The sequence below is a fragment of the Acipenser ruthenus genome, chromosome 37, assembly GCF_902713425.1.
Source record: "Acipenser ruthenus chromosome 37, fAciRut3.2 maternal haplotype, whole genome shotgun sequence".
NCBI classification, from domain to species: domain Eukaryota; kingdom Metazoa; phylum Chordata; class Actinopteri; order Acipenseriformes; family Acipenseridae; genus Acipenser; species Acipenser ruthenus.
Window position 1 is genome coordinate 10543227 of NC_081225.1, and position 20932 is coordinate 10564158.

General features: G+C 45.1%; 1 protein-coding gene across 5 annotated transcripts in view; it reads left to right on the forward strand.

Moving 5' to 3' along the window:
* Window positions 1-472: 472 nt before the first annotated feature.
* LOC117966423 (vinexin-like) overlaps window positions 473-20932 on the forward strand; it is a 35651-nt gene continuing 15191 nt past the window's right edge. The window contains exons 1-10 of one of the 5 annotated variants that reach the window (XM_059008450.1): window positions 3757-3855; window positions 9021-9138; window positions 11979-12058; window positions 14442-14732; window positions 14840-14945; window positions 15307-15539; window positions 16832-16895; window positions 17761-17799; window positions 18241-18367; window positions 19976-20099. In XM_059008450.1, coding sequence (XP_058864433.1) covers window positions 12017-12058; window positions 14442-14732; window positions 14840-14945; window positions 15307-15539; window positions 16832-16895; window positions 17761-17799; window positions 18241-18367; window positions 19976-20099 — 1026 coding nt within the window. In that variant the 5' untranslated portion in view covers window positions 3757-3855; window positions 9021-9138; window positions 11979-12016. Of the gene's footprint in view, window positions 492-3745; window positions 3856-6305; window positions 6453-9020; window positions 9139-11978; window positions 12059-14441; window positions 14733-14839; window positions 14946-15306; window positions 15540-16831; window positions 16896-17760; window positions 17800-18240; window positions 18368-19975; window positions 20100-20932 lie in introns of those variants that run through there. The other 4 variants (XM_059008453.1, XM_059008451.1, XM_059008452.1 and 1 more) reach the window with 4 other exon arrangements.

Below are 20932 nucleotides of genomic sequence, written 5' to 3' on the forward strand. Positions count from 1 at the left end.
AGACTCGACAAAGTTTACTCTAGCGCAATATTATAAGCGCAGAGGCGGAGGACCGAAGAGACGGTTCTTTACGCAGAATTTGACACAGTTTTAGGATCAGTCAGCAGCTACTAGGAACCCGGACGAGCGCTGATGGTCCGAATGCCCGCCTCTCGTTCGTAAATGCTCCTGCAGTGTGTTCACAGGTTGAGTACAGGAATATAATCTGTAATATCAAAACAGGTTTGATCCCGCCCTGTAATTCAAACACAACGAAATAGCAGCGCACGGTGCGTTAACGTGGCAGTTATTTTATGTTGCTGTTGTAAAAAGAGCTGAACTTTGTCTGTTGATCGCACAGCGAGAAGTAGATCAATATTGGTCTTGGACGTGAGGACAGTGTGCGCTCTCCCGTCTGACTGGGAGCGTGAACGCGGGGATTTCTCCACATCGCTCCACTACCACGGGAGAAGAACCTCTATAGCGGTGTTCCTTAAATCAACCGAGACTCTGTAAGTAGACTAATCTGACTGCTGATTTCTCTGGGGGTCAGTAACAGAACGTTTTATGGTGCTGAGAACGGTAGGAATTATAGTCATAAGTGTTTTGCTTTAATAGTGCGTGGGGGGGGGGGGGGGGGGGGGGGGGGGGGGGGGGGGGGGGGGGGGGGGGGGGGGGCGGGGGGCGGGGCAGTACATTATTTTTTTAATGGTTATTTTCATTGAAAAGGTGGATGAAGAGAATGCCATTAACGGCTGAGAGAGGTCTCCGGTTGTAATGTTTTGCATTGTCTTTGCAGTTGAACCTGTGCACTGCCGTTCTGCTAATGGTCTTGTGACACGCAGGTGTTTTGATAAGCATGACGGTTATCTGAAGATAAGATTAAATTGCTTTACAGCTAAGGCGTTGCAGCCTAGCTCCTTATGCAATTACCCTCCCTCATCATCTTGAAATTACCAGGAAGTATACTTCTGAAGATTAAAATAATTACTAAGATGTTGGGTTCCTTAGCCAGATGTTATGTCATTACCAGCACCTTAATAATAATGAGCACTAGTCTAAACACTCCACTCTCAGCTCTGCAGCGCTGGCATTACCAGCACCTTAATAATAATGAGCACTAGTCTACACACTCCACTCTCAGCTCTGCAGCGCTGTCATTACCAGCACCTTAATAATAATGAGCACTAGTCTAAACACTCCACTCTCAGCTCTGCAGCGCTGTCATTACCAGCACCTTAATAATAATGAGCACTAGTCTACACACTCCACTCTCAGCTCTGCAGCGCTGTCAACTTACACGCTGATGGGCTCTGGAGCACAAAACCAGAAGTTTACTGAACGATCTCTAATTTCATATTTGGGACCGGCTGAGTTTAATTTAAAGAGGGGGGATGAGAGCGTGTGGTTCCCAGTTACATATACAGTGTAAGCACTCTTCATCCTCTTCAGTGCACTGATGCAATCTCCTGCGTCTTTCATCTGTGGATAGTCTACAGTCTGCAATCCGCGTCTCATTTCTCTTCGACCCTCTTCTCTCTATCTTCTCTTTCTCCTCTCGGTCCGTCCACAACACTTTTCTTCATGCTTTCCACCCACCCTTCCCAAATGATCTTCAGTGGCAATGCAGACAGACAGGGGCACTGCAATGGCAATGCAGGCAGACAGGGGCACTGCAATGGCAATGCAGACAGACAGGGGCACTGCAATGGCAATACAATGGTTCTGTACTAAGTGATGTCAGGCAGCTGCAATAGGCTGCCATTGACAGAATGCTATAGAATTCTACAGGACATATTTGCTGACATACTGAACCATGATTATAAGTATTCCTAACATGTTGTCATTATTACATTTGTTACTAGAACTGATATAAAATGCCAGCTGAAATCAATAACACGCATTCCACTGTACAGGAGAGGGCTTCTCTCCTTTCTTTGATTTGGTAACAGGTTAATTTTACTCCTGCCAGATCCTTGTTTTAAAATCCAGTATTCTGTGGCCTTCATCATGCTGTTATGAATACTGCACAGAATCCAATTGAAACGCCCTTTCCTCTAGTTCACTGCACCAGTCTGCTGATCAGCGTGTTTCTGGGGTCCTCCTGCCTTGTTCTTGTGTAACCGCGGCTCTGGCTTAATGCCTGTAGTTCTGGCTCCCGCGTCTGATTTCAGTCTGGTTCCACTCTGAGACCGGAGCGGGCTGTGGACCGAGTGAGCGCTGTCAGGATACGAGTTCCAGAAGCTGGTCTGCAAGTCTGCGCTGCGGCACACTAACCCCACGCGAGGCTCTGCTGCAGGACTCTGTACTGGATAATAAAGCGCTTTATTATCATCTCAACGCGATAAGATCCCCTCTTAAAAAATTATAAAGTAAATAAAACTGTAAGGAAACACTGTGTACTCACGATAGTGTGCAGTAAAGGAGGCTGTGTGGTCCAGTGGTTAAAGAAAAGGTCTTGAAACCAGAAGGTCCCCGGTTCAAATCCCATCTCAGCCACCGACTCGCTGTGTGACCCTGAGTAAGTCACTTAACCTCCTTGTGCTCTGTCTTTCGGGTGAGACGTAGTTGTAAGTGACTCTGCAGCTGATGCATAGTTCACACACCCTAGTCTCTGTAAGTCGCCTTGGATAAAGGCGTCTGCTAAATAATAATACTGCTGCCATTGTAATTATTAATCTCCAGAGAGTATAATAATAATGTACTCACTATATCACATGGCTGAATCTTTTTGGTCTAACTGACTCCCTTATTATCCTCAGTGAATACAGGAAAGAAACTACAACATCATATTGCAAGTGTCTCCCGGAAGCCATAATAGTAGTACAGTATTTCATGTTAAATTCACGTTACATTATTCTTTTTTCGTTAAGTATATATAAAGCGGTATGTAATTGAATATGTAAAATGAGTCAGCAGGTTTCACTTTATCAAGCACAATGTGTTCATGCTATAGGGTGCTGCAAAGCGTTTGTCCCGCGCTGTACCACAAGCCGCTCAGCGTTCCTGCAGCTATCCTGCCGCGCTGAGCCAGGCTCTCAGTGCAATCGCCAGAACTTCTCAGTGCAATCGCCAGAACTGGCTGCGTCTCCTCACCCCACGAACTCCACCCCCACTCCCACACTGTGAGAGCCTGCAGGGACTTGGAGCGTGTGTGCGTGTCCGTGTGAGTGTGTGCGTGTCTCAGGACTCTCCCAGGACGCGTGTGCACCAACTTATCGATTTCAGACAGCTTGACAATGTCCTTTAATATCATTTTCTTGTTTTTTCTGAAAAAGTTAGATTCGGAAATTTCCAAAAAAAACCGTTTTGCTTCGCCCAGCGAGGAGTTTGCTTTTTTGGCTCTGAGTTAGAAGCTGTTAGAATGAGTCATCGCGAAAGTCCTTAAATTGATGGAAACACGTGTCTTAATCACGAGACGATAATGTTATTGCTTCGTGCACGGTTTCCCTTTTCTTTGTTAACTTCAGAAATCCAAACTCAAAGAAGAAAAAAAACTGTGCACTGTAAAGCACAGCGAAGATGAATAAGATAACAAAACCAGGCATTACAAGCATGGGAAACACCGTGATAAACCATGAGGAGATCCCCCTTCCCTCCTATTCTCTCCTTCCCCTCTCACACACCCCCCTGGGTGAGGTGGGCAGCACTAATTGAACACAGCGCTGTGTTTTTCCGGCAGTGTCTATTATTTCCAGCTTCAGGATGGAAACTATTAGACTGATCCCTATACAAGCTGCCCAGTGACTGACTAGTGGGTGTAACACTCTCAGACTCACACAGCCTGACTCTCCCTCCCTTTCCTCAGTGCACAGCTGAGCCTCTGGATTCTACAAAGCAGAGTTACCAGCCGCTGAATCAAGACGTACCACACCCGTAAGTACTGTACAGATGTTTCTCTTCTAGTTATTTCCAGGGCAGCGCGTTGCCTCCTTGTTTTTGTTTTGCTCGGGCTGTGACGGTGTGTGATGGAGTTTCTTAACTTCATCAGCACTGAGCACATAAATTAGTTTCGATCGTACCTTTCTCTGTGGGGAAACACAGGCTGGGCCACGCCCCCTCCTGGTCAGTCAGAGACTCACAGACTGGACCTCGCCCCCTACTGGTCAGTTACTGGTCAGTGTGTTGTGCTGAAGCAGAGCACAGGATAGGCAGGTTGCAGGAGTTGCCACAACTGTAGGGGGCGCTACTGCTGCATGACATGACAAGCTCAGCTTCAACTTCTGAATAGCCGTGCATGTCCAGATGCATGAGGTATCCTTTATATAGTGATGTGATATAGAAACACTAGGCGCTCATTTGTGAAAATGTTAGACCACTTTGTGTTAAGATGCTTCCACATGAGTTCAGGGGACTTTTACAAACTATTAAGAGAGTTGCTGTTGTTTGAACTATGTCCTGTGGTCTACGCAAAGGATTTAGACAACATCCATGATTTCGACCTTTCCAGCAGTCCTTGTGCTGCACATGTGGAGAGTAGATTTGGTTGAAGCTTCCTGTTAGTTATAGCTGGTGATCTCAAACCCACACATATATTTATCTTTCGTGAGATTCAGATAGCTACAGGCGCAGTGCTTCCCTGTGCTTTACCGCGCTTAGAAACCAGATCAAAACTGCTCTCTGAAAACAAAGCGTTCACCACACAGCAAGGGGACTGAAGTTTACAAGCAGTTACTAGCCTCGCTCAATCCTCTGTACTTGTGATGATGTTCCACCAACATGGCCTGCGGCTGCATCCTCACTCGAAACAGTGATTCATTAACCCTTTCAGCGCTGCAGACCTGGTATGACAGGTTGAGAGGGATCCTTTAATTGGCAGATTACACCTTTAAGAGAGTAAGCAATCAGATCCACTCCCTGTGAGTCAGACTGTGCACACGCGCGGTAAGTGAGCAGCACGGCTGAAGCAGGGAATATGTCATCGCTTTGACTGATATAAAAAAAAAAAGTGTTAGCTCTGTTCCTCTGTAACCAGCCCCCCCCCCCCCCCCAATCAGAGCACGAGCGAGACAAAGGGAAAGATGGGATAGCAAACAACAGCCCAGCCTTCCGTGCAATCGCTTACAAATGATGTAATCCTTCCGAAAAACAACGAGATCTGTTTGCGTAAAGTCAAGTGGTATGCAGTAAAAAAAACAAAAATAAACTTTTGACTTCTTGAGTGGAGTTTATTTGGCACAGTTTTGTAGACTTACTGTGATCGCTGCGTGTCTTTCAAAGAAGCAGGAGACAGGCTGCCCAGCTCACAGACATTTTCAGAGAGAGAGAGGAGAGCTTCTGTGTCTTAGGTTATGTAAACAAACTGGCAAGCCAACAATGTCTGAACCGCTTCTGCATATTTATTCAAGGTTAAAAGTAGCGAGCATGTATGTTCAGCATGTGTCAGAGATATCACAAGGAAGAAGGTCAGGCATGCACACTGTATCTTAGTGGAAGGTCACATGGATACTGTGCTGAAGTACTGATAGCAGACTCTTAAGCTGTGTTTGCGCTGCCATTAACCCCTGTTCTGAACCCCATTCTCAGTGCGCTGTTCCAATGATTGCCCTGGCAGCAGGTTCATTCAGCTTTCAACAGTAGCTCAGTGGTTAGAGTGCTGGGCTGCAACGTGGAAGGCAGTGGGTTTGAGTAGCTCAGTGGTTAGAGTCCTGGGCTGCAGTGTGGAAGGCAGTGGGTTTGAGTAGCTCAGTGGTTAGAGTCCTGGGCTGCAGCGTGGAAGGCAGTGGGTTTGAGTAGCTCAGTGGTTAGAGTGTTGGGCTGCAACATGGAAGGCAGTGGGTTTGAGTAGCTCAGTGGTTTGAGAAAGAAAGCGCTGGGCTGCAGTGTGAAAAGTGAGATCTGGATAGCTGCACACTAACAAAAAATAAACCATGAAGTTATTCAGACTGTTATATATATATGGGCAGCAGTGTGGAGTAGTGGTTAGGGCTCTGGACTCTTGACCGGAGGGTCATGGGTTCAATCCCAGGTGGGAGACACTGCTGCTGTACCCTTGAGCAAGGTACTTTACCTAGATTGCTCCAGTAAAAACCCAACTGTATAAATGGGTAATTGTATGTAAAAATAATGTGATATCTTGTAATAATTGTAAGTCACTCTGGATAAGGACGTCTGCTAAGAAATAAATAATAATATATATATATATTTTCTTCACTGCCAACAGTATGCGAAACAAACACAGTGACAGCAGCTCAAAAACAAAAACAAAAGTATTTGTGTAAGAGGGCAGGGAGGTATTTGCATTGTGCTCCCGATACGGCTAAACCCTGCCCTGTGAAATATCACCTTATCACACAAAGAGCTTTCTTCATGGCAAGGGCAGGCAGAACGGGATGTGTTTAGCAGTGGCCCTTGGGTTGCCATGGAGATTCCTGTCAGCGTCTCTGAAGTTCAGGGAGTGAGGCGAGTTAGTGCACTGTCCTGTGCAGAGCCCTGCGGAGCACTGACTGACCAAGGAGAATGAGAGAAAACAGGTACTTATTATATTTAGTTTTTGAATGGCGCTAACACAGCCTAATCATTTACTCTGCTGTTAATTTGTGGAGCACACTGCTAGTTTTGCATCTTAAAAGGAAAGGATTGTAAATACAATAGCAGAGCCGGGACCAGTTTTACTGTTTCTGACCAAGACAAAATAATAAGTCTGACACCTGGGACGACCCTTCATGGCTAAACATGTCGTTTAGGAGGAGGTTTGTCTTTCAAATGTACATTTCCTTTTGCTGGCAGGTCTTGGATTTACTGGTTATGCTGGTTCAAGCGAAACTGTAATACTTTCTTGAGATCTGGTTTTGCTGCCTTAATTAAAAAAACAAACAAACAATCCTCTGATGAAATCTGTTTCTTCTTAGTTTCACTGGAAATGTACCTGGCTAGAGCCCTTCCATGAAGTGTCTCTAATCACTGTGTATTTACAGAGTACTTACTTAGTAAATACATGTGCGTTTACACATCATTACAATGATATTATGCACAGTTACAATGTACTTATCATGGAAATATTTTTGCAGGATAAATGCAACTACACAATTGTATCAATTGAGGATGGGTTGGGGTTGGGGTTGGGGTTGGGGTTAGGGACAGGTTGGACTTGGGGTTGGGGTTGGGGTTGGGGACGGGTTGGGGTTGGTGTTTAGGTTGTGGACGGGTTGGGTTTGGGTTTGGGTTTGGGTTTGGGTTGGGCTGGGGTTGGGGTTGGGGGTTGGGGTTGAGGACAGGTTGGGGTTGGAGTTGGGGACAGGTTGGGGTTGAGGATGGGTTGGGGTTGGGGTTGGGGTTGGGGTTGGAGTTGGGGACAGGTTGGGGTTGGTGTTGGGGCAGGTTGGGGTTGAGGACGGGTTGGGGTTGGTGTTTAGGTTGTGGACGGGTTGGGGTTGGGGCTGGGGTTGGGGGTTGGGGTTGGGTTGGGGTTGGGGAATGGGGATGGGGATGGGTTAGGGGTTGGGGTTGGGGTTGGGAATGGGGATGGGTTGGGGTTGGGGTTTGGATGTTGGGGGTTGGGGTTGGGGTTGCTGTTAGGGTTAGGGTTAGATACACATGTATTTAGATATAATTACTTCACACGTAAATGAAATTTGAAACCTGGGCCGTATCATATTTCAGTAACTTACCAATAGTGCTGTAGCCTGCAAGTAGAGCAGGTATTTTACCACGCAAATGTGCCGGGGTAAATTTCTAAATGGAGCGGCACTTAAAAAATCAATAAAGTATCTATGCACTAAACAGCACAGACGTTTTAGTGGCCCCTCGGAGCAGTGGGATTCTCCGTATGGAAACTGCCTTGTAGGAGCGCCCGCCCTGTATAAATATATGAAAACAAATACATGTCTACAATCAGGCAGGGCACGTTATTGCCAGCTGTTTAAATAAAAGTAGGCACTTCACATGCGCAGTGTTTGTTTAGTTACTTGTTTTATTCAACACAAACCATGCTTCTTGCTGTTTTTAGTATGTCCACAGTATACAAGAAAGCAACAGCACGCTGCATAGCTCTGGGAAGCATTCCCAGTGAACCAGCCTATACTGAATATATCTATTACTGGCTGCTCTGACCTGTGGTGTGGGAAAAATCTTGGGTGACACTTTCCATGCAGTGTCTCTAATCACTGTGTATTTACATGGCAGTGTCTTAGTAAATGCAAGTGTGCTTACACATCATTACAATGTGATTATGCACAGTTACAATGCACTGAAGTCTTTTTGCACGACGTAACCCTAACCCTTTTCTGATACAGTTGTGTACTTGCATGCAGTATCTCATGCAAAAAGATTCCCACGTTCAGTGTATTGTAACTATGCATAACAGCATTGAAATTATGTGCAAGGTCTTGCCACATTCTCTTCAGTGGCATTGCAGTGGCTCTGTACCTGGCAGCAGTAATAGAAAGGGAGCATTGAGACGTTGCTTGAATGGTCCCATTGTCATACCAATGGTAGCATGAACAATCTCCCACAATGCACTGCAGTCCCACCATCTCCGCGCCAGACAGACAGTGTGCTGCCGTATCAGGACCGCTGTACTGTGCAGTATCTGCTCTCAATGCACTGTGTTTGCCATGGCTGGTTTCTCCAGGGTAAGACAGTAAACGATCATCCAGTTTAGTATGTTTGTTCTGATTTGCAATCTGCGTCCTGTCATACATGCCTTTGTAACTGTTTTCCGCTCTCATCACGGAAGTTTCTGCAGCTCCTACCTGCCTGCACTGCGCTGTGATAGGTGTCAGTTGGGACTAGTCTGCTGTGCGCCGGGATATTCTGTTACCTGGTGTTCTCCACTGTAGCTGTGAAGGCCGTGCTTTCTCTGGTGTCGAAGCAACATGACCGCAGAGAGAACAAGGACCAGGCTGTCACTTTACCTAGAGAGGAGGGAGGGGACTTGTTTATGATGCTCAGACCCCTACATCATTCAGAGAACTTGTCAGGACACAGACACACACACACACACACACTCACACACACACACACTCACAGACTCCGCCTACCTCTGTGACAGGGAACTCTCTCTCTCTCTCTCTCGCTCTCTCTCTCTCTCTCTCGCTCAGTCTTCAAAGACACTCCGACCAAAACCCTCAAGCTGAAAGCTGGTATTCACCCAAGCGACTGCACACAGACACCCAGGCAGGCGAGCGTTAGAGCTGGCGATCTTCTGAACACGACATGGTAAGAATTGTCTTTCTGCTGATTAGAAACTATTTGCAAAGTGTATTTTTTCTTAACTGGCACTGGGAAGTAAGGTGGTCAGATAGGAGAAGTGCCACGTCCAGTCTCATTTTTTAGAAAAGTGCATGTCAGAAAACGATGGTGTTTTATGAAGTGGTCTTTAGTTTGAGGTTTAAAGCATGCCTTTTAAAAACGCATGCCAGTGCAGAAGGGGTGTAACTGCATTGCTTCTTCTATTCAGATTTCCTGTCTCCGCACGCTTGTAAACAAACTGCAGTGTAAACAAAGACTGCCTCCTCAGAGCACAGCATCCTTAACCACAATGTAGTAAACACACGCCAAAGAATTTCAGTCGTCTTGAAATAGCTTATTATCCCATCTTAAAAGAGCACAAAAGCGGAGTCAATCTATCCATTCGCACCCGTGTCTCGCGACACCCTTGCCAGCCTAGTTTCAGAAACAGGTCCGTCTTTTGATGCCATTGGGTAGAGGATCAGAGCGTTAGGATCCTGTTTTTGTGTGGCGCACCGAAGCAAGGCTGTTCTGGTATTTGACTTCGCTGGCGTGACATTCACAATGCTATGAGCCTGGAAAGTTATGACTGCGTTGTAGACACTGCTGGTGGAGGGTAACATGATAAATAAAGCCCTCCCAGTCGTTCTGCATTCGTATTACATTATGGATTAAAAACCATCTGTGTTAAATCAGCCAATCGCTGTTCAGGATTTCTCAAGAACAACAACGGCACTTTTTATGTTTAATAGTACATCATAAATACAGTCTTTCCATGCAGTGTCTCTAATTACTGTATAGTTACTTAGTAAATACATGTGCGCTTCCACAGCGTGCCAATGCTATTATGTACAGTTACAATGTGCTTAATGAATTGTCAGCTGGCGCGCAGGAGACAAGCTAGGATGTGCTGGGATGTGTGCGTTTTGATTGGCTGAACGTGATTTATAAACAGGCAGGCGAGGTGTGCTCTCTCCGCGCTCAGACTGGGAAACGGTTCATGATGTTAATTTAGCTGCTCTGCGTTGCACACTTGGAAACCAGCCTGACTTAAGACCTGGTGAGAGTTTTTGCTTCTTCAAAGGAGTGCTGCGTAATGAACTGAGCGAGTCAAGGTTTTTACCTTATTTGGTTCGACATCGCTGCTGCTGCTCAGGAGATCCCTGGGAAAGAGCAGCGTTCTCGCTTTATTTGAAAATGTTTCGCTTATTAACTGCAAAAAATTTAAAAAAGACAGCCCATGCCCTCCAGGTATCAGCCCCAGAGTCACTCATATTAATTGAAACAGATTTAATTCTTTAAACACACTTTTAAAAGTTACTGTAGTGTAAAAAATGATGATGCCTTTCTTATTGTTTGTAATGAGGGGCACGAAACCGGGTTTCAAATGTACTGACCGGTTGGATCCGGTCATTCAAATGGTCCGTTTCCTCCTCGTGAGACCTGAGTCGCTCTGAAATGTGTTTTAAGATGAAGAAGTCGCTTGAACAAGCGTTCAGTTCCTCGTGCACCTTAAGGGGTAAACTTGTCAATAACAAACCTGATCTTGTTGTCTCCGGACAACAGGACCAGAACGACCCAAACAGAAGTCCTGCCTTCCCGTCTGCAGCCTCATATCATAGTACAGAACCACTGGCACTGTCGCCGTAGCGATTGGAGATCTTTCGGGAAGGGGTCTGAATGTGATCCCGTTTGGTCTGGTGTTGTGCCAGACCACCCTGTCTGTTCTGTTGGAATATCTGGCACATCCCTCGTTTGGAACAGATTCTTCTTTGTGCAGTTTTGTTTTTTTGTCTCTTTTTGCAAAGTGCTGCAAACTTGCCAGCTTAGCGTCAAAAATCGCACATGGGCTGGAGCCCCAGTTATGGTACAGCGATCCCAAACTGCGCTCCTGTAATAGTGACTGTCTCAGGTCCCTGATTGTTTTGATGGAGATTTGCTAGTGTTTCCCTGCCACAACACTATAAGTTCACTTCCTGTGTGACAGGAAAGAGTCTCCTTACTGCGCCTGGAGTCTCAATTTATTTTATTTGATTTTAATCTAGGTGGTGCTAAACTTCTGGCCAGAGCTGTAGTTTGCAGTCCCGCGAAGGCTAATCTCAGAGCTTAAAGAAGAGCTTTAAGATGACTGATCTCAAGCAGGACATGATTGAATTTTTTAATACTGTAAAAGACAACACATGAAGAGCTCTCCGAACTGGCCCACCCTGATCCCCAGGCTCTGTTTCATGGTTTATCATTAACTATATGAACATAATTTAGATATTTTATTTAACGTCATGGTAATCCAAGAAACTACGAAATGATATCGCAAGAAAAAGTCTACCGGAAGCCATAACAGCAGTACAGTATTTCATGTTAGATTTCGAAATATCACATTTTTCAGCTTTTGACAGTTAAGTATATGGAAAACTACAAAGCGGTGTGTAATTCAATATGTTAACGTAACATTATTCAGCAGGTTTCATTTTATAGGGGGTGCAAAACTTTTTTCCATAGCAACAGAGTATGAGGAGTCTTCCAAGTGGATAAAATCTGAGATGGGAGTCAACCGTTTTATTCCAGTAAGGGGAGAGCTGTCTCCAAATACTCTCGATGCAGCCTCTAGTAACATCCTCGAGACCAGATCTTTGGACTTTATTAAAACATTCAGTTTTGAGCCGCTTCCCCTCCGAGTCGGACCTGAATGGACTCGGTGGTTCCGCGGCAGGCTGTGCTGTGCCTTGGACCCTTTGTGACGTTTGTTAGTTGGAACTGCACTGTGTGATGTCATTGCAGGATAACAGGATTTGGAAGTGACCAGGACCTGCTTTTGTTGTCTGGTACAGGTTTATACCCATGGAGCTGTGCTGAACACCTGAACTGGATGAGTTTTGAGAGGAGACAGCCAGGTGACATGCAACCACAGGTAACGCATCAACTCACTAGCACTGTGATAGCATATCACAGTGCTAGCATCGCCTGTAAAGCATAGGGTAGCGTTGTGAAGCCTGCAGAGGGATAGTCATGCATATTAAACGTGGTAAACTACTGTAAAAAATAGGTTTAAAATGGGTATATGTATAGAGAAAGCATGGAAAACGACAAAATCACTGTGATAAAGTTTTGTCCTGGAGTTTACCCATGCAAAAAATTAACTCTTTGCTGCCCAGTGTCCAATATATTTGACATTGAGAAAACAGGCATTGAATAGGTATGGGGACAGTAAAGGGTTAAACAGTTATAAAACCATCAACTGTTAACTAGTGAATTTAATTATTTTGACGTGTGTGCTCTCTCATTACACCAAACAATCGATCTTGGTATTTTGTAATACAAGACTGCCATCTTGTGGTTGTAAGTGAGAACTGCATTCAAAGCCACGGAACTCTGAGTTGATCCTGATCCAAGCTTCTGGAATACCTAAGCCTTAGAGATAAGGTGAGTTCAGCACTAGGAAGGAGCCTGCTTAGGTTTAATTAGGTCTTTTAAAAACATTTTTTGAACACTAGATACGATTCCAGTCATTCACGCTTAACCATCTTCAAAAGACCTTTAAAATTCTTCACAGCTTTGCGATGGAGGCTCGTCATTGGCCGATTAATTCAGCAGGCCGTCCATTCAAAAATAATAGTTGGAGGGTGATGCTGTGGCAAATGCATGAATGGTAATTCCCACCCCACCCCCTCCCTCCCTCCCTCCCACCCCCCCAGACCCTGCCCCAACTGCCTCTGTGGTTCCCATGGCGACCCCTCCCAGCAGCTCTGCGCGCGCGTGTGTGTGTGTGGGATTCTCTCTCTGTGTTTGTACACTGAGGTCATGGGAATGAGCTTTTTCACAGCCTGTGAAACCGTCTACAGATAAATCAGTGCCAGTATTGTACAGCAGAGGACGGAGTCTATTTTCATGGAAATTCAAACCTGACCAGATTGGCTTGTTTTGTGTGTGTGTGTGTGTGTGTGTGTGTGTGTGTGTGTGTGTGTGTGTGTGTGTGTGTTTTCACACGTATTTTAGATTACAATTAAATCCAATCACAGTCCAGGAATAATGACCTGAGTGTTTTTATAGGAGTTTCGATCACTGCGTGCATAATCGCACCGTGCTCTGTTGCCTGTTATCTATTTCATAATCAAGAGATGTTTTTGCAGAGTTTTTGGCAACTTCTTGAGCCCCATAGAATTCATACAAACTGTTTAAAAAAATTAAAAAAGAGGAAATATTTAAGTGAACCCTCAAAAAAAAAAAAAAAAAAAGATCTGGCTTTTCATCGAAAACTATAAATCACTCAACTGTAGTATTATAATGATTTATTTATTAGCAGACGCCCTTATCCAGGGCAACTTACAGCTGTTACAAGATATCACATTATTTTTACATACAATTACCCATTTATACAGTTGGGTTTTTACTGGAGCAATCTAGGTAAAGTACCTTGCTCAAGGGTACAGCAGTAGTGTCCCCCACCTGGGATTGAACCCACGACCCTCCGGTCAAGAGTCCAGAGCCCTAAACACTACTCCACACTACTGCCCTAGTAATAATAAAAGAAACAATCCTATGTCAGATATTGACAAGACTTCTAGTAGATTCATTTGCCATCTTCAGGGAGGTACACAGGGACGTGCACCAAAATTTAATGTTGACTATTAAAAAACAAAAGCGTCTGGTGTTTTCTACCCCGTTTCATTAATGTAACTGTGTGCTACATTTCTATACAGCGTCTGAGACTTCAGTACGAGATCCAGCCCAATCATTCTACTTCAAAACAAATTCAGAAAAGAGACACGTGTCATTCAGACGGAAGCTATGAATTTAAGCAACAACTGATTAAAAAACAAAACACACGCACTAGGTCATAACTGGGAGGACAGTTACTCCCCTTCTGATCAGCTCCCACTCTGTGCACACTCCCGTTGCTATAGAAACTCAATTTGTTTTGGTTTATTGGTGCCAGTGGGGGGAATTCACTTTAAATGCAATCAAATTGTTTCGGAAGCAATGCTAGTAGAAACGAGGAACAGATTCAATCTGCACAACAGCGATAGCATTAAGTCTGTGTCTTGTTTTAGTCACTTCTCCATTACATGCATTACAGTTGTTTTGCATCGACCTTGGGCCCTTTTGTAAGTATCTTTACCTGGTGGCTGGTATCTTTCTGCTAACTCTGTGTTTTTGTACAGTTTTAAATGTTATCTCCACTCTATCCTTGCTGCTGGGGGTTTGCCTGTCCCTATGTGTGGAATAGCTACATGTCATAAAGCTTCACTGTGTTCATGTCTCCTGGCTGTGAGAGCTCTGGTGTGTCCCAGCAGCGCCGAGTGGAGGAGCTGGGTTATCAGAACGGCTCGCGGATCATGTTCTCTGGCGATGGACCGGGCGAGCGACACCAATACGCCTCCCCCCCGGCCCCGCTGCGCGTCACTCAAACCTCCCCCCTGGAAACAAACACCCCGGGCATCCCTTCCCTGGATGACTTCATTCCAGCCCACCTGCAGAGGGAAGCAGGCCAAAGAGGGCTCGCCTCTCCCGGACTGCTCACCCCTCCTCCCAGTCCCTGCTCATCGAGCCAGGGCTTCGGGTTCAAGACACGGCCCGCACAGAAGGCAAGGGCTCTTCCAGTTCCTTTCCAGAATGCAATGCAGGGGTAATGTTAGCTTCAGGAATAAAAACAAACCAATGAGCACATTGGCTGATCTTCTTTTTCTCTTAGATCATGGTGATCAATGGCGATGGCTCCCACACCCTGAATTTCGATTCCTACGAACCCACGTTTCGATCACCCGCTAGGGGGGCGCCCCCCCACAATCTACACGAGGGTAAGAGCCGGGGGCCACTTGTGATAATGATAATATTATTCAAGGGATTGCAGTCGACACAATAATTCTGTACATCTGTTTTGAACGTGCGTGAGCTACATCCAGCAGGGCTCTCATGAAAAGCACCGTGCCATACAAACGCAGAACAAAGAATGTTTCCACACGTCTCACCTCTTGCTGTCTGAAAGCATTTCAGTGACTAAGAGAAGCAGCTGGCTGCTTACTGGCCTGGGTGAATGAAGTGCAACACAGTCTGAAAGCATGGCTTGCGAATAGAGATGACTTTAACCAAGTGTACTAGAACATTTTAAAAGTTTCTTTCAAAAACTGCACAATTGAGGCCTCGCTCGTCTCTCGACAGGCTGGCAGGTGAACGGATCCAGCCCTGCCAGTGTGTGGCCCCTGCACACAGGCGGGGCCCCTGGTGCGGGGCCCCCCAGGAGAAGCCTGTCTCCTACCAGGAGGGGGCGCAGTCCTGTGGAACACTCACCGAGCACAGCGCCCCCTTCCTCGGAGACAGGGCAATCAAAGCTGATCAAGTTCGCTGGGATCGGACCCGTGGATGAGACGGGAATGCCCATAGCCTCCAGATCAGTAAGTACAGCCATTAACGTCTCCAGCCCCAGAAACACAGATAAAAAACCTATTGAAATTCCAATTCTAATCATTATAAATCGCAAAAAAACAAAGACACCATTCATTGACCACTAATTAAAAAGTGCCGTGGTTATTTGAGCTCTGTGGCTATGCTGTGGTCTATGCACAGGATACCTTCTGTACACAGGATTAAAGGGACTGGAATTCCTGTTTCTCATTGGTGAATTATAACGAGCAATCTAGAGGAAAAGTCAAGCTTAAAGGATGCATGAAACAAAATATATTGGACTTTGTGCAGAAGTGACGTCAGGCAGTTCCTTATTATTTTGACCCCTGCTCGCAGCATGGTTTATAAATGAGGTGCATGCAATGAAACGGTTCTCACACCTCCCCATCATTCATGGCGTTTGGTTTCCAGTTCTTCTTTTGATTCAGTTTTTCATACCGGATTAGTGTTCTCACCTTGAACACAGCACAGGAATGCTGGAAGAACTGGAAACCAAATACCACGAGAGAAAACAGATCGCTTTGCACAGCCTAGCGTTCTACTTGTAGTAGGGCTATGTATTTGAAATGTTCTTTTTTTCCTTCTTTCCTTACATTTTCTTTCCTTCCTTCTTTTTTCCATCTTTCCTTTTCCTTATTTTCTTTCCTTGTCTGTCTTTCTTTCTGTCTCCCTTTCTTCTTTCCCTATTTCTTTCTTTCTTTCTCTCCTCTTTCTTTCCTTCCTTCTTTGTCTCCCTTCTTTCCCTTCTTTTTCTTTCCTTGTCTCTTTCTCTCCTTCTTTCTTTCCTTCCTTCTTTCCTTGTCTCCCTTGCTTCTTTTTCTTTCCTTGTCTTTCTCTCTCCTTTCTTTCCTTGTCTTTCTCTCTCCTTTCTTTCCTTGTCTTTCTCTCTCCTTTCTTTCCTTGACTTTCTCTCTCCTTTCATTGTCTTTCTCTTCTTTCTTTCCTTCCTTCTTTCCTTGTGTCCCTTCTTTTTCTTTCCTTGTCTTTCTCTCTCCTTTCTTTCCTTGTCTTTCTCTCTCCTTTCTTTCCTTGTCTTTCTCTCTCCTTTCTTTCCTTGTCTTTCTCTCTCCTTTCTTTCCTTGACTTTCTCTCTCCTTTCATTGTCTTTCTCTTCTTTCTTTCCTTCTTTCCTTGTCTGTCTTCCTTTCTTTCCTTCGGTCTCCCTTCTTTCCCTTTTTCTTTCCTTGTCTCTTTCTTTCTCTCTCCTTTCTTCTTTCTGTCTTTCATTTTCTTCCTGTCTCTCATGGTTCTCTCTCCGTCTCTCTCTCTGTGTGTGTGCTAGAGTGTACACAAGCCCAGGGACTGGTACAGGAGCATGTTCAAACAGATCCACAAGAAGACTCCAGGTAACAAACCCTTTCCCAGCCATTCTTTACAAAACATTCCTTTCGTCAGAGTCAGCCCTGAAACAACAAAGCACGCTGCAGGGTCAAACAAGCAGCAAGGAAGCTTCAGATTACAGAACGAGACACACTGTACTTTAACAAAGACACCCAGGAAGAAGTCCAAGAGCCTCTGCTTCGGGGCTTCGGAGATTTCACCCTGGTATGCTGTAGTAAACGCTCCAGTACGTTTCAACTTCCCAACGTTGCAGTGTGTTTAACACGCCTTTGTCAAGGGAAAACACAACAGTGGAGGTACTTACAGGCTTATGATGCCATGGCAACCACACTCACTTATTTCAATTGAATTCTATTAATGTGTTTGTGATGTCATTTACTACAGTTAATGATGTAACAATCTCCTATTACTCCTCTATTTAACTCTCTATATATATGCAGGTCATATATATTTGTTATTATTATTATTATTATTATTATTTATTTCTTAGCAGACGCCCTTATCCAGGGCGACTTACAATTGTTACAAGGTATCACATTATACATTATTTCACATTATACAGATATCACATTATTTTTACATACAATTACCCATTTATACAGTTGGGTTTTTACTGGAGCAATCTAGGTAAAGTACCTTGCTCAAGGGTACAACAGCAGTGTCCCCCACTGGGGATTGAACCCACGACCCTCCGGTCAAGAGTCCAGAGCCCTAACCACTACTCCACACTGCTGTTCTTTGATACAGAGATCATCCATTTCTTTCAGTCCTAATTCGGATTGCTGGCTGGCAGAACTCGCATCTCTCCAGCGCGTGTGTCGTTTGTTTGAGTGGCTCATACCTTAATAACTGGTTTATTGTTCTTTTTAGAATTTGACTTTGACTGTGGTGGACTCAGCGCTTCAGATGGTAAGCTGCTGTGACTTCTTAACAATAAATCGAATTTCAGGTGAGAAAACGCTGCTGTGTAGCCCCGTTTAGGAATGGGGATAAAAAAAAATAAAAAAAACAGGTGGAGATTCTGCAGCTCGGTGGATCAGGGCTGCCTGAATGTCTTCCGATCATCGTCTCTGTCTGCAGTCCAGCAGAAGCTTCTGTCTTTGTACTGCAGGACCCCTCACGCCCCCCCTGGAGAGGCTTAAACAAAGGGAACTGGGAGCTTCATTTTTCGGCTGAATCTCTCGCCGTTCATTAAACTGTTGCGTGCCATTAAACAAATTAAGAGCCGTGGCGCTGTGACAGCGTGCGAGCTAGAGAAGGGGCACAGTTAGGGTTTCATTGCACGCTGAATTGAGTTATTATGTAACAGACTGCAAGTGGAGTTTTGAATGACGTTCCCATCACTGGCAGCTTGGTGTCCCCCTGTCCGAGGTGAAGACTCGTCCCCTAGCCGCCCTGCTGAGCTGGACATCGTGGACGGAGTCTTACCTGATGGAAATCTCTTTGGGCTCTCCCCTTACAGAGCTCTGCCTGATTGGTAAGTATCATATATGATGTCATCATCACCAACCAATTAGATCACAGCATTTCCCACAGGTGCAGACTTCTGTTTCTGTGTACGGCTCCTTTTGACGCTAAACCACAGTGGCTCATAATGGGTGCGGATTAATCCCCTCTGATCCTGCAAGCCGCGGACTTCAGGAAGCTTGTGAATCAGAGGGATTATTTGACTCACCTGCCCCTCCCTGTCCTGTAGCTGCTTGGAGCTCAAACAGGTCAGAGGAGAGAATTCTACAAGGGGCATCTGGACCATCTGTAGCTGCCAGCTCCCCATGCGTGTGTGAGCCTACATACACTGCCTAGACATAACGGACCCCCTTTTTTAATGATTCAAGCACCGTTTTTTTTCAGTGGAAATTAGCCCTATTAGAACGATCACTTTTACAAAATCTACCTGGATAAAATAAGCTCGCTAGTGACTGACGCTGAACTTTCTCCAGTGTGAATGTGGCATTCTTCATTATTCTAATACAACAAATTGCTAAACCCTATCACAATGAAAAACCTGACATAATGAACATTTCTCCAGCTCCCAGGGGTTATACTGAAGTTAGACTGAGATCTGATTCAAGCATTCAAAATCCTAAAAGGTATAGACAATGTCGACCCTGGGGACTTTTTTGACCTGAAAAAAGAAACAAGGACCAGGGGTCACAAATGGAGATTAGATAAAGGGGCATTCAGAACAGAAACTAGGAGGCACTTTTTTACACAGAGAATTGTGAGGGTCTGGAACCAACTCCCCAGTAATGTTGTTGAAGCTGACAGCCTGGGATCCTTCAAGAAGCTGCTTGATGAGATTCTGGGATCAATAAGCTACTAACAACCAAACGAGGAAGATGGGCTGAATGGCCTCCTCTCGTTTGTAAGCTTGCTTATACTCTTATGTACCTCTTAGGTAATCCTAACTTGATTTAGATTTTAGTTGTGTGATATTAGCAGGTGTTTTTTCTCCTTCAGCAAACATCCTGCCAATAAAAATGCAGATGAAAAGGGTTTGTGAGTTCACCCACCGGGGCCCTTTGCAAAGTTATTTCAAGAATGTTTCTTTATGAGTAGCTTTAGTATTCACAAAACAGGGAGCAGCCAACAAAAAAAAAACAAGTTCAAACTTGATTCAAACTTGTTTATATCGTTTTTATAATGATCAGGCAAAAGCTATAACACGGCAAAATGCTTTTTTTTGTCTTTCTAAATGAATTTTTAAAAAAAAAAAACAAACAGAACCTGACAGAAATAGTGCAGAACGCAAGATATTCAGGGTTTGCATCTAGAGTTCTCAGCTGCATTTTAAAGGAAGCTGATGAAAGGAGATTCGTGAGGTGGTGATTCTGGTTAATAAACCAAGCAGTAAAGTTTGATAAAGAAGAGTGGCAGATGAGATTTGGCGACAACCCTGCGCTGAAAAGAAAACAGGAGAAAAGAGCGTTAAGCAGTTCCCCCTTCAGGTCCCCAGTGAGGTGGGACTGCCAGGGCCTTCTCAATGAAGGAATACAAGAGAGCAACACATTGACAAGTCTCGATCTGTTCAGGCAGGGGTTGGTTTCCGTGGAAATAAATCAGCTAATCGCGCTGGCTGTTGCAGGAGTGAGCTGGGGCCTGGAGACACAGAGTGTGACCGGGGGAGGGCAGGCAGGCAGCACCCAGAACCAAAGAGCATATTCGACTACGAGCCAGGCAAGACCACCGCTCTGGAGCAGGAGAATCAGGTAGGACAGCCAGGCCGCTCTCCTGAGGCACCTTTACCAGAGTGACAGCACCGCACAGAGAGGCATGGTAGAGCACAGAGAGGTATGGTAGAGCACAGAGAGGCATGGTAAAGCACAGAGAGGTCTGGTAAAGCATAGGAAAGTATTGTAAAGCACAGAGAGGCATGGTAAAGCATAGGGAAGCATTGTAAAGTACAGAGAGGTCTGGGAAAGCATAGGGAAGCATTGTAAAGCACAGAGAGGTCTGGTAACGGACAGGGAAGCATTGTAAAGCATACAGAGGTATGGTAAAGCATAGGGAAGCATTGTAAAGCACAGAGAGGTATGAGAAAGCATAGGGAAGCATTGTAAAGCACAGAGAGGTCTGGGAAAGCATAGGGAAGCATTGTAAAGCACAGAGAGGTATGAGAAAGCATAGGGAAGCATTGTAAAGCACAGAGAGGTCTGGGAAAGCATAGGGAAGCATTGTAAAGCACAGAGAGGTATGGTAAAGCATAGGGAAGCATTGTAATGGACAGAGAGGTCTGGTAAAGCATAGGGAAGCATTGTAAAGCACAGAGAGGTATAGTAAAGCATAGGGAAGCATGGTAAAGCACAGAGAGGTCTGGTAAAGCATAGGGAAGCATTGTAAAGTACAGAGAGGTCTGGGAAAGCATAGGGAAGCATTGTAAAGCACAGAGAGGTATGGTAAAGCATAGGGAAGCATTGTAAAGCACAGAGAGGTCTGGTAAAGCATAGGGAAGCATTGTAAAGCACAGAGAGGTCTGGTAAAGCATAGGGAAGCATGGTAAAGCACAGAGAGGAATGGTAAAGCACAGTGAGGGGTTGTAAAG